At 51.1% G+C, this 12,793-nt stretch overlaps 1 protein-coding gene across 3 annotated transcripts in view; it reads left to right on the top strand.

Annotated features, from left to right (window-relative positions):
* Nucleotides 1-9,995, top strand: part of NSD1 (nuclear receptor binding SET domain protein 1) — a 140,835-nt gene extending 130,840 nt beyond the window's left edge. For all 3 annotated transcript variants that reach the window (XM_006158871.3, XM_006158872.3, XM_014591740.1), the window contains 3 exons: nt 3,925-4,031; nt 6,113-6,317; nt 8,087-9,995. In XM_006158871.3, the coding sequence (XP_006158933.1) occupies nt 3,925-4,031; nt 6,113-6,317; nt 8,087-9,711 (1,937 nt within the window). In that variant the 3' untranslated portion in view covers nt 9,712-9,995. The remainder of the gene's footprint in view (nt 1-3,924; nt 4,032-6,112; nt 6,318-8,086) is intronic.
* Nucleotides 9,996-12,793: the final 2,798 nt, after the last annotated feature.

The following is a 12,793-nucleotide window of genomic DNA, read 5'->3' as shown; positions in this document are numbered from 1 at the left end:
CCTTCTCCATTCTCCTCTTTGGATCCTGGGCACGCATGCACATGCACCCGGCGTGAGTTTATAGCTCCCAGGTCCGGGATGTGAGCTGCAGGCAACTACATGGGAATCCAGCGACATAGCCATTACGCTAATTGCTGGTACCGCAGCTTGCTTTGTTACTTTGCCTTTGTCGAGGGAATCCAGTTTTAATAAATAAATAAGTAAGTAAGTAAGTAAATAAGTAAGTTAATTAATTAATTAATTAATTAAAAACTGGTAGCATAAGAAAGAGAAAATAATAATAATTCTGAAGCCAAGACCTGACCTTCAGGCTTTATCACCTGAAAACCATGTATGTCCAGGGTTGGCTTTTTGGCTCAGCAATAACAACTCTGTTCAAGTCAGGTCCCACTTGGTGACCACAGTTTGAATCCTCAGCTTGGTCAGCCCAAAATATCAGTCAGTGAGCGCGCCTGAGATCAGGAGGACCAGAGGAAGGACCATGGCGCGACCTGGCCGCGAGGAGGGCGCTCATCTGTCACCCCACCTCTGTCCTGTGTGCTGCACACATGTGCACTGTCAGGAGTGAAAACATCATTTAAAACATGGCTAACAGGGCATGTGCTCTCACTGGAGAGAGGAAGAGAAAGTGGGACGCAGCCCCATGAGCAGTGGCAACCCTACAGCTCCTTCTCCATTCTCCTCGGGTTTGAGCACATGTGGGCACACGACTGCGTGTTTTTCAAGGCTCCAGCTCTGGCCACATTTGATCCACGGCCTTCACACCATCTATTGGCTCCAGGGAGACATTTTCTAGGGGCCAGCAGGTGACAGAGCAGTCAAGGTGCTGGACTCCTAAGTGGCTGCCTTATTACAGTTCCAATCCCAGACCCGGTGGCCTGTAGCTCATGCCAGGGGAGTGTGTGCACGTGCGTGTGCCCAGAATCCAAAGGAAAATGGAGAAGAGATTGCAGTGTGGCCATCCCCCAAGGGAATAATTTCTCATTTTTCCCTCTCTCTCTGTCTCCAGTGAACCCTTGTACCTATGGCAAAACCTAAAAAAAAGAAAAAGAAAAAGGTTTTCAATGAAATAAATTAATGTATAAATTTTAAAATCCTTTATTTTTATCCTTCTGATGAAGTTTCCAAAGGTGTTCTAGGTGGTACCTGTACACGGATTTGAGGTATTAATTTCTTTTTGATGTGCTAAAACAGGTGTGCCTGGATCTGGCCCTTACACAGTGGTTGAGTACCATGCACTGGGACCTGGGTTGCACTTGGGTGACTGTGGTTTGACTACCAGCCATAAAGTCCTAAAAAACACCCTGGGCACGTGTGCATACACGCCAAGAATCCTGACTGGTTAGAGAACTGGCGGAAAAGCTCTGTAGCATGACCACACCATGACCACACCACACTGAGAAGTGCTTTCTGTCTCTCTCTCCCATGGACATAAACAGGAATGCATATGCTCTCTGGCAGTTTAAAAATAAAAGAAGACGTGGACAGTTGTGACTCTTCCGTGTGCAGTTCTGTGGCCCTAAACGTGTCCCCACTGCTGGGTAGCCATTCCGCCATCCAGCGCCAGACCTTCAGGTCCGCCTAGCTGCAACCCTATGCCCATTAAACACCGGCTTCTCACCCTGCCCCACAGTCCTGGCGGCCTCAGCTCTGCTTGTGGTCTCTTAACTCAAACAACTGTAGGGATCCCATATAAATTGGATCAAAATTAAATGGCTCACTGTAATTCTTTAAGGCTTTATTTTCCCCAGAGGGTGTGTGCATTTTCCAGAAAGAAAGAAAGACTGAGAGGGAAAGTGAGAATAGACCCTCAGGGGTGACGGCCCTGCTACAGTCCCTTCTCCTTTCCCCTCCTGGGATCTTGCGCGCGTACCTGTGCCCAGTGTGATTGTCAAGCTGCTGGGTCTGGGACTTAGACCAGAGCTGGTCGTTGGGAGCTCAGCATCTTAACCACCACGCCAGCTGCACCTCACGCATCTACCTTCACCTGAGAGTGCCTCAAGGTTGGTGCGGGTGCTTGTAAGGAGATGAAGTCCCAAATCTCTGACTTTAATGTGAACTCCCTACAGTTTTTTCTGCCTTGGAAACTGCCAGATTTCCAGACCTCTCCTCACCTCAGCCCACCACAGTGACCCTCTGGTGTAGAAACCAGAGATTCACCTTTCCTCCATCCTTTTTTTTTTTTTTTTGAGAGGTTTTGCTATAGGGCATGTGCACTCGCCAGAAAGACAGAGAGATAGAAAGCGAGAAATCACCCCCCAGGGGGACGGCCAGGCCACAGTCCCTTCTCCTCCATTCTCCTCTTGGGATCCTTGGGCACGCTCGCACACGTGCCCAGCGTGAGTTTAAGCCACCAGGTCAGGGTCTCGAACCATGGTCGACTACGTGGGAGTTCAGCAACATAGCCATTATGCTAACTGCTGGTCCCCCTCCAGCCAAATCTTAATTGCTGTGGATCCAAGGCTGTTTTAAAAAGCCCTCACTTTTTGGGTGCTCCAGAACTGGGTATTTGGAGAATGTTCGGCTCTCATGGCCTGCCTAGAAGCCTATCTCTAGAAACGAGGGGCCGTGTGAAGTGAGACCGTTGTACCAGGATGAGTGGGAAGCCATTTATAAGGAATTAGAAGTAAATCTGGGATGACTAAATGGTTTGATAGTAAAGTTATAAAATGTTTATTTTCCAGGGACCAGCAGTTAGCTATGTTGCTGAACTCCCACGTAGTCGACCGCGGTTCACGTCCTGGACCCGGTGGCTTAAAACTCATGCTGGGCACGTGTGCAAGCGTGCCCAAGATCCCGAGAGGAGAAGGGAGAAGGGATTGTGGCATGACCATCCCCCCTAGGGGGTGATTTCTCACTTTCTATCTCTCTGTCTGTCTCTGTGTGGCGAGCGCATGCACCCTATAGCAGAAACCTCTCTAAAAAAAAAAAAGTATATTTTCCATAAATAAAAGGAGCTTGATCTATAACTTCAAGGTTTTCATGAAACTACTGAATACAGATACACACATTCATGGAATACCCTCTGAGCTGCATGATTTTTTAAAATATTGATGGTGTTTGTCAGTAAAGCTGGTGAGTTTTGAAATGTATGAGAACGTGATTTTTCAAGTGAGTTTTTGCTGAGACATGAATCAAAACAGTTGAAGATCGCTCTGCCACCCTCAGACCGAGCTGGGACTGGCCGAGGCAACTTGCGGCTGACAAGATGGTCCTCTCACTGTTGGATCACCTAGCTAGGTTGTGGCATACCTGGGAGGCACTATCCGTCTGGTATTCCTCTATACCGAGAGGCCTCTCTCTTAAGTTCAGCTGCCTGGTAAGGTGTGTCTGCCTGAGCACAGACCAGTAGACTTTCTTGATCTTTGCCTTCCCAGTGCCTGCCACATCTGTGTAAAGTAAGTTGTTTCTCATAGTTAGTTAATACATGTTTTTTTTTTTTTCACTATATGGCGTGTGCGCTCACCAGACAGACAGAGACAGAGAGACAGAAAGCGAGAAATCACCCCCCAGGGGGGATGGTCACGCCGCAATCCATTCTCCTCCCGGGATCGTGAGCACGCACACACACGCGCCCGGCGCAAGTCTTAAGCCACCGGGTCCAGGACACGAACTGCGGTTGTCCAGAGACATAGCCATTAAGCTAACTGCTGGTTCCCAGTACATGTTTTAAATGGTCAGAAAAGAAACAAAAAACAACTTGAGGTAATTAACATCTCCATAGTAAAAGTTATTTTAAGTAGTGCTTCTTAAGCTATTTAAATTTTTCAGTCTAGTCTTATTAGCAAATTAATAGTGTTAACTGATTAGAATTTTTTTGTAAATGCTATTTTTAAAATGAGTTTGTTCTCGGAAGTACTATCTTTTTCTGATACAGAAGTAACGTAATTAAACAGAGAGATTAATATTTCCATTGTTATGCAGGCACTGAACTCACCTTCAACTACAACCTCGAATGTCTTGGCAATGGAAAGACCGTTTGCAAGTGTGGAGCCCCGAACTGCAGTGGCTTCTTGGGTGTGAGGCCAAAGGTACCCCTCTTTCAGACATCTGCATTTGCTAATAATGACATTGATGAGATGTCCTTGGGGCTGACAGCAAGTTGAGCATTCAGATGATCAGTTTGGTTACAGGAGCAAGGATCTTTGGGCAGGCTTGAAGCCTTTTGAGAACTGACTTTAATTGGTGATGCTTTTTTAGCTAGAAAAAAAAGATGTAAAATAGGAACCCATAAAGTACTGTGTACTTCCCACAGGCTTACTGGTCTCAGCTGTTCTTCCTTTTATTTCCCTTTTTTTTGGGGGGGGGTTATTTCCTATAGGGCGTGTGCACTCGCCGGAATGACAGAAAGAGACAGAGAGATAGAAAGCGAGAAATCACCCCCCAGGGAGAATGGCCGCACCGCAGTCCTTTATCCTCTATTCTCCTCTCACGATCTTAGGCACACATGCACACGTGCCTGGTGTGAATTTATGCCACCGGGTCCGGGACGCGAACCGTAGTCGACTACATGGGAGTCCAGCAACATAGCATTATACTAACTGCTGGTGCACCTTTTATTTCCTAACGTACTGCTTAAATCCTGAGTATTTATAGTTCGTTTTCTCTTTGCTGTTTCTCAAGATGCTAAATGTAGGGTTACACCACAGACGGAAGTCTGACTCACCCTCACCCTCACCCTCACCACACAGTACAGACATTGCTATCTCTTCCCATTTTTTATTCACTTTACTGAACTATAATTCTGTAACTGTTAAGCATTTATAAGCTTGTATGCTGCCTTTCTTAAATATTATTTTCAAATGTTCCTTGCTGTTACCGTCTTCTTAACTGTCATTTTTAGTAATTGTTCAATTTTTGTATACACTGGATGGGCATGGTAAGTGACCATCTATCTGAATGCTTCTCGAGTCTACTGGCGAAAGTAGCGGCATACTGAAAACTGAAGTCTGCTGCAGAGTGGCTCCTACTGCATTCCCTGTTGCCGCTGCTTCCTCTGAGCTCATGGTTAGCTCACCTTGAGGGTTGGTAGCATTGTTCAGAACACAGAAGTACCCTTTGGCATAGGGACCGAGAGTAAAGGAGCACAGTGACATAGATAAATGAGACTGCCCAATGCTGTCTTCTTTGATTTTGTTAAATAAGAAAGGTTATAACAGGCCAGTAGGCGCTGTGCTGCGGCTCTAGTCCTGGGCCCCGTGACTTGGTCCTTCTCAATCTCTCTTTTTTCTGTTTTATTATCTTGTGCTATAGCAAATTAAATAATAATAAAATTAAATATTTAAGTAAAAAGATCATGACAATATTACACTGGGGTTGGGGCTTTGTTTAGCTGGCTGGTAAAGGGTCTCATTTCTTAAGGTATTACTTTCCTGTGAATTACAATAGTAGCTAACTAACCTCTAGTTACTGGCAGTAAGTGCTCTGAGGTGGCAGTTTCTGCATTCTTGAGGTCTGTGTAAAACAGCATTGAACTGCAAATCTGAGGGGAATGTGGAGCAGAAGCTTACACATGAGAGGAGATTCTTGTGGGAAGTTAGTAAACACTGGCGTTGGGACAGGAGGGCCTTGAGTAAGCCTTACAGCCTGCATGGTTTCCGGCAGAGGTGAAATGCGATGATAGCCAGGGCTCGGAGCACACGTGGGCTGCAAGGTCTGTCATGGGCGTGGTGAGCCTCGACCCAGTTGACGTAAACGAGCAGCCGCTTTGTTGAGGGCAAGTACCGCAAATTAACTTGCTGAGTCAGAGTGAGTGTTCAGACTCCGTTCATTCAGCAATGCGAACACGGAGAGGGATGTCGCCTTGAGCATTGAATTTAGACAGACATGGAACCTAGAAAGGGCGGCCTGTGACGCCATCCTGTGTCAGCAAGAGAGCGTCCTAGTCCACTCAGGCTGAGGCGCAGCGTGCGTAGGAGCGGTGGTTGGCGCTGCCGTCCGCCGGGTGTCCGTGATGGCCGGGCCTATCCTGCACCTTTTCCTATCTTCACGACCGTCTGTTAGAGCTCTTTTCCCAGAGACAGACAGAGGCTTAGTGAGGGTAGTTAACCTGGTGGTGATGATCGATTAGTGATGTCCACAGAATACTGACTGCCCGTTATCTTACCTCTAGAATCAACCCATTGCCACAGAGGAGAAATCAAAGAAGCTCAAGAAGAAGCAGCAGGGGAAGCGCAGGTCCCAGGGTGAGGTCACAAAGGAGCGTGAGGATGAGTGTTTCAGCTGTGGGGACGCCGGCCAGCTCGTCTCGTGCAAGAAGCCGGGCTGCCCGAAAGTATATCATGCAGACTGTCTCAATCTGACCAAGCGGCCAGCAGGTTGGTATAGAACTCCATTCTGAATGCTCCTTGGTTCTGCCAGCATGCTCAGGGGCTCCCGCCATTTGCTTCCAACTGGCAAAAGTTGTGTGTAGTTGCCTGTGTAGTCTTCCTGTGGGGCGGGGTCCATATTCTCATTCTGGAAATGAGCGGCAGCAAAGGCTCGGCAGCCCCGGTGTCGGGAAGGGAGCAGCACCAGCCGTGCGTCCAGCCTGGCACTTAGATTTACACCATTCCGTCCTCCCAGCCCACCGTGAAGGTCTGTTTCCTTCCCGTGATGCATGTGAAGAGACAGAGTCAAGGTTTGTGAGATAATCGTCCCCTTTCCGCAGAAAGGGGGATCAAGGGCCGGCAGGGGCAGTAAAGCAGGGAAGCCACGGTCCTGGCGTGGTCCAGGTCCCTGGCTTGCAGCAGAGGCCTTCCTGCACACGCCGGACTGTGTGCGGGGCTCTGGGCTGCCTGAGGCTGCAGCTGCACTGCGGTACCTTCACCCACACCCACCCCCCACCCCCCACGGAATAAATAAACCTTGCAATGAAGGTTTGAAACAAGGTAGAGTTTTTAGGTAGAGTTTTTAGTCAGTGAGCAGTAGGTCGGCACCCTTTTACCCATCCCTGTCCTGCCTACCCCGTGGGATCTGTCCTCTTGCAGTGTAAACTTCCCGAAGGGCCATGGTCAGATCTGTCACCGAGTGAGAAGGCTGCTCCCGCACTCTTGATGCCAAGGGATTGGGGTTGAAGAAGCTGATGACCTTTGGGTGCGATTTGGGGTTTGGGGTCTCAGGGATTGGGTGTGCCCTTTAACAGAGGGAGGGAGGACCCAGGAGCCAGCCATTCCACGGTGAGACCATGCATTTTTAGCGCCAGCTTCCAAAAACTGCAAGAAGGAAAACTTTGGGATGGAAGTGAGAAGAGTTGTCCCTAAAGTGGCTTTTCCTTCCCCATGTGTGTGCCCGGGCAGTGAGGTGACAAAGCAAGGTGCCATGGCCAGGGGAAGGCCAGTAATACAGACCTATCAATACCAGTGAGAAGTCGTTTCAAATCGGCCTCTCTGGCTACAGCAGCCTCGATCCAGCCTGCCTGCCATGGCGAAGCCCAGTGTGCTTACTCGTGGGGGGCCACTGTCTCTGGCCGGAAAGCCCCGATTTCATGAAAGAGGGAGGAGATACACGCTCTAGTTAGTTTGGGATCTTTTCCACAGAATTTGTGTGGGTGACAGGGAAAGTTCTGTGTAGTTTCAGAACTTAAAATTGAGCAAAGGTATATATGCTTCCCCGTTTTTTGTAGCTGTAGGAGAGATCTTCAGAAAGTTCCTGTAAAACGAATAACAGGAAGAAACTGTGACTCTCAAAATACTTTATCTCCATTTTCCATGGTCTTTTTGAGGTACATTTGTATCTCTTTCCTGTTAACCAAACAAGCAGGAGTAAAAATACAGGTGTTCCTCTTTGACTTGCGTATTTAAAAGGTGTCTAGGCCTCCACAACGTAAAAATAAGGATCTAGCATTGTTTCTGAGAGTAGCGGCGAGTGTCTCCCCTTGCTGGCAAGCCGGGTAAAGGGGCGCTGCGGGGCTGGCTGGTGCTGAGCTGCTGTCGGTACCTGGTGGTTATTTTATATGTTGTTTGGTGCCACAATTCCGAGAAGGGAGTGGTGGCTGGTGACTGGCATAGACCTTCAGAAGGTGGCAGTTTGAAGGAGGCTTTGCAGTCAGAGCCCTGACCCACCTCAGGAATCTTTTGCCCTCAGCTCTTTTTCATCCTGTTTTCAGGGAAGTGGGAGTGTCCTTGGCACCAGTGTGACGTCTGTGGGAAGGAAGCAGCCTCCTTCTGCGAGATGTGCCCCAGCTCCTTTTGCAAGCAGCATCGGGAGGGGATGCTGTTCATTTCCAAACTAGACGGCCGCCTGTCTTGTACTGAGCACGACCCCTGTGGGCCCAACCCTCTGGAACCTGGGGAGATCCGTGAGTACGTGCCTCCCCCGGTGCCGCTGCCTCCAGGCCCAAGCACCGTCCCGGCAGAGCAGTCGTCCGGGACAGCTGCTCTGGGGCCCAAGACGCCTGATGAGGCACCTGCTGACACTACCCAAACTCTGCCGCTCTCCAAAAAAGCTCTGGCAGGGACTTGTCAGAGGCCACCGCTGCCCGAAAGACCTCTTGAGAGGACTGACTCCAGACCCCAGCCTTTAGATAGGGTCAGAGACCTCTCCGGGTTAGGGACCAAACCCCAATCCTTGGTGTCCAGCCAGAGGCCACCAGACAGGCCACCTGCAGCGGCAGGACCAAGGCCCATGGTATCCGACACACCCACCCCAGCACCTGGTCCAAGCTCCCCACCCTCGGTCCGGTCCCAGCCACTGGAACGACCTCCTGGGACAGCTGAGCCGAGGCTGGACAGATCCAAAGGTGCCCCCAGCCCGAGGCCCCAGGCGCTGGGGAAGGCGCCAGTCCCAGCAGGCCTGAGACCCCCGCCGCCGGACAGGCTGCTCGTCACCAGCGGTCCCAAACCCCAGACTTCCGATAGGCCCCCAGACAAGTCCCATGCCTCTTTGTCCCAGAGACTCCCGCCTCCGGAGAAAGTACTGTCAGCTGTGGTCCAGACCCTGGTGGCCAAGGAAAAGGCATTAAGGCCTGTGGACCAGAATACTCAGTCAAAAAATCGAGCCGCGTTGGTGATGGACCTCATAGACCTAACGCCCCGCCAGAAGGAGCGAGCAGCTTCTCCCCGTGACGTCACGCCACAGGCTGACGACAAGGTGACCGTGTTGGAGTCAAGCTCATGGGCTGCCAGCAGAGGCCTGGGGCCTGCGTCGCGAGCTGAGAAAGGCAGCGTGTCGGATCCTCTTCTGCAGCCAGCTGGGAAGGCAGTGGCCCCTTCAGAACACCCCTGGCATGCTGTTAAATCGCTCACCCAGTCCAGACTCCTTTCTCAGCCTCCTACCAAGGCTTTTTTATACGAGCCAACAACTCAGGCGTCAGGAAGAGCTTCTGCAGGGGCTGAGCAGACCCCAGGGCCTCCCAGTCAAGCTCCGGGCCTGGTGAAGCAGGTGAAGCAGTTGGCTGCAGGCCAGCAGCTACCTGGACTTTCTGCCAGGAGTGGACAGTCCTTCAGGTCTCTTGGGAAGACCTCAGCCTCCCTCCCCACTGAAGAAAAGCTGGCAGCCACAGAGCAGAGTCCCTGGGGCCTGGGGAAAACCTCATCGGGGGCCGGGCTCTGGCCCATAGTGGCTGGACAGACACTGGCACAGTCTTGCTGGTCTGCTGGGAGTTCACAGACATTGGCACAGACTTGCTGGTCTCTCGGAAGAGGACAAGACCCCAAACCAGAGCAAAATACCCTTCCGGTTCTTCACCAGTCTCCTCCTGGTCGCAAGTGTGCAGAGTCTGGGCACAAATAATGCCAGTAAATGTCACGTGGCCTGACAGGCCACCCCCAGGGTACCATTTGTGGAGGGAAATCTTTCTTTTTCCAAAAACAAGCTCGCCCCAACCCTTTCCAGCTGTTATTCTCTCCTTATCCCAACACTCAGAACTCTGCTGACGTCCGCAGTGGGTCCGCGGCTGTGCAAGCCATCCATGGGGGTCCATGTGGGCCCCAGCCAAGGAGGGCCACAGGCTCGGGTCTCTTCCCCCGACTTTTACACGTGGTCAACCTGAAATAAAAAGTCCACTCTGGAGTCAAGCATGGAATTCAATTCCGCTGGTCAGGCTGATAGGTCTCAAAGCAGTTTCCCCAGACCTACAGAGCCCTGTCGAGGGCACACGATGAACCTTGGGAGGAACTGAAGTTCATTCAGTGTGATTTCCTGAGCACGTGCACTAGGCCGGGTCCCTGTGAGCTGGACAGGCCTGCCTGGGTTTCCAAGCTGTTTTACAAGAACCTTTGGCCAGGAAGTAACAGCAAGTGCCGAGAGGCTCTGTGCTCCAGACTCATTTTGAATGCTGTTTGTGGCACTAGGAGTGGTTGTGCTGAGGAAGTGTCTCCAGCTGGGGTGTGCGTGAGTGCGTGTGCGTGGATGCTCACTCACGCAGGGTCTCCCCTGCAGACAGAAGAGTGCTGCAGTGAAGCCCAGGGGGCTGTCGGCCGGTGCACTGCTGCTGCCTGGGCCTTGCAGACCTGGACATCTGTCCTGGAGGAGCAGTCGGTTTGGGGCTGGCCTTGTCGAGAGTGGCTTTCCAGCGGTGGAAAAGGCAACTGGCAGACTCACCTTTCTTCTGTACTGATTGTCCTCCCTTTGCATGCCCCTCACTCATACCCCCAAACTCTCAGGTGCTTTCAGAGTTCAGTCTTGGGCAGTGGACTAGGGACTCTGGCGGGCCCTGAGCTAGACCTACCAGCTCAGGAAGAGTGCCCATCCGGATGGAGAGTTACTTCTCCCTGAGCCTCTGCCCTCTTAGCTGAACGGAGGGGGTCCTCTTCACCTCCCTGAGAATTGCCATGCCTCTGTGGAGAGCACCTGCCTGCTGACTTAGCTCCATGGCCAAGGAGCCCTTCCCCTGAGACTGGTGAGATGTGGTGTAGAGAGCAGTGTCCCCGCCCAGAGAGGACTCTCAGCCGCTGACTACCTGTTACTGCTGCCCTGAGCTGGGCCCGTGGGCTGGGGACTCTGTTGGTGCTATCCCGCCCTACCATTCACTCAGCTCCAACAGGAGCTCCTGCCAACAGGAAGTGCTGTTGGGCTAGTGTCCTCCCTGTCACCCACCCGCCCTCTGTCCCCAGACCAGACATGTTTACCTCTCTGCTTTGCCAACTTAGCCAGCAGCTTCAGCCAGAGGCCACCTCCTGGCCCGGACATCTGGCCGTTCTGTCTCAGTTACGGCTTTTACACCCTCGGCGGGATTCTGTGTTTGGTCCCAATTTCCTCCTCATAAGTTCCCATCGAGATTATCCCCATCACTTCAAGGAGGGAACAGTAGAGGTTACAGAAGCATTTGCGCTTTATATAAAGATTAAAAATAGAATCTGCTTTTATTTCCCAAAGTCTGTCTCTGGTGTTGAGACATTTGAACTCAGGCAGAGGGACGAGGCTGGGCAGGGCTGTCCCAAGTTGAGGGGCCCATCCCTGCATTTCACTGACACCTCGGAACTTCCTCTGTGGATTCCACCTGCCTAGTTCTCCCTGTTCACCCCCTCTCTCTTCCCGCATCATCACAGAGGAAGAGCTCTTCGTTCAAAAGGAAGAGAAAACGGTAAAGCATCTTATTTTCTTTTAAAAGAATTTTAAACCATGAAAAAGATATTTTTAAAGAAATTCACCCAGAACATTAAAGCTGATGATATTAAGTATTTATCATGTGTGAGAATAAGTATCTAACTGCAGCTAGTCGGCTCCTTGCCCTAACCTCTGAGGTCGTGTGAGTAGGGTCTGCTTGGTGCCAGTCCTGTGCCCGTTCTGTCCGTCACCCGTAGTTGTGATCAGAAAATGGTAACCGCACCACACTGCCGGAGCCTCCTTTCACTATGTTGTGTGTTAAATTACCGTAGATTTTTGTTCCATGAAATAAACTGTGAATTTCTTGTGGGGGGCATGCAGGCTATGTAAGAACCCTGAGAGGAGAATGTGACCCTGACATCCTGTCTGCGAAGTGGCTTTGGCAGGTAATGGCCTTGGCAGCCACCTAGTGCGTCTCACAGGGCAGGAAGGTGTGTGGGGAGCGGGGCCGCCGTGGGCCACTTCTGGCTTCGTGTAGGTTCTTCCCGTCCACCGCTCACTGGAGGCTTCGTGCCAGACCTGGCTGGGCAGACCACTTGTGCGCCTCCCTATATGGGCGCTCTTCTCCTGGACAGCCAGCCAGGCTTCCATCAGGCTGTTTGAAGACTCAGGCTGTTGAATGGGAACTATTGTCACACGTTGAGCTGATGGGCCAGCCGAGGGCAGCGCCCAATACTAGAGTGTTCAAATACACATGCAGTCACTGTCCAGTTAGAAGCAACGTCAGAACAGCTGCTGGAAAACGAGGCTTGTGGGTGGAGGGGGGAGGGGGGACTGTGCCATAGCAGCCTTCTAGGACATGTGAGGTCTGACGAGACCCTTCCTACCAGGGAGTGTGAATTGGCAGGCAAAAGGAAATCTTTTTATCTTAAAAACTTCTGATCAATGTGCAAGATGATATTTTGGTATTTGGTATTCAACTACATGCTTGGAAATTAGGATCTCAAGAGTCTGCCTAGAAGCCAACCCCCCCGGGGAGCCTTTTCAAGAGGCAAGCCAGGTAGCGGGAGAGCTCCCACCTTCCCTAGCCCTGTGAGTTGGGGAAATGTAAAGTCTGCATTCGAAGGCTCACTGGCTTCTCCCGTTCTGACAGCAGAATAGCTGCCATTGCTCTCAACGCATCCACTTCAAAGATGTCTGCTTTCTCCTAAAGTTACTGAGTTCGAGGTGACTTAACTCACTGTGCTGATCCTTTTCTGAACCAAATCCACATCTTCAGCATTGAGGGGAGTACTTTGTCCCTCACCCACAGTGTAGTCAGGGCAGG

This window comes from Tupaia chinensis, unplaced genomic scaffold, assembly GCF_000334495.1.
Source record: "Tupaia chinensis unplaced genomic scaffold, TupChi_1.0 Scaffold000612_1, whole genome shotgun sequence".
NCBI classification, from domain to species: Eukaryota; Metazoa; Chordata; class Mammalia; order Scandentia; family Tupaiidae; genus Tupaia; species Tupaia belangeri.
The sequence above is the reverse complement of the archived record's forward strand: the minus strand, read 5'-3'. Positions and strand labels throughout refer to the sequence as shown.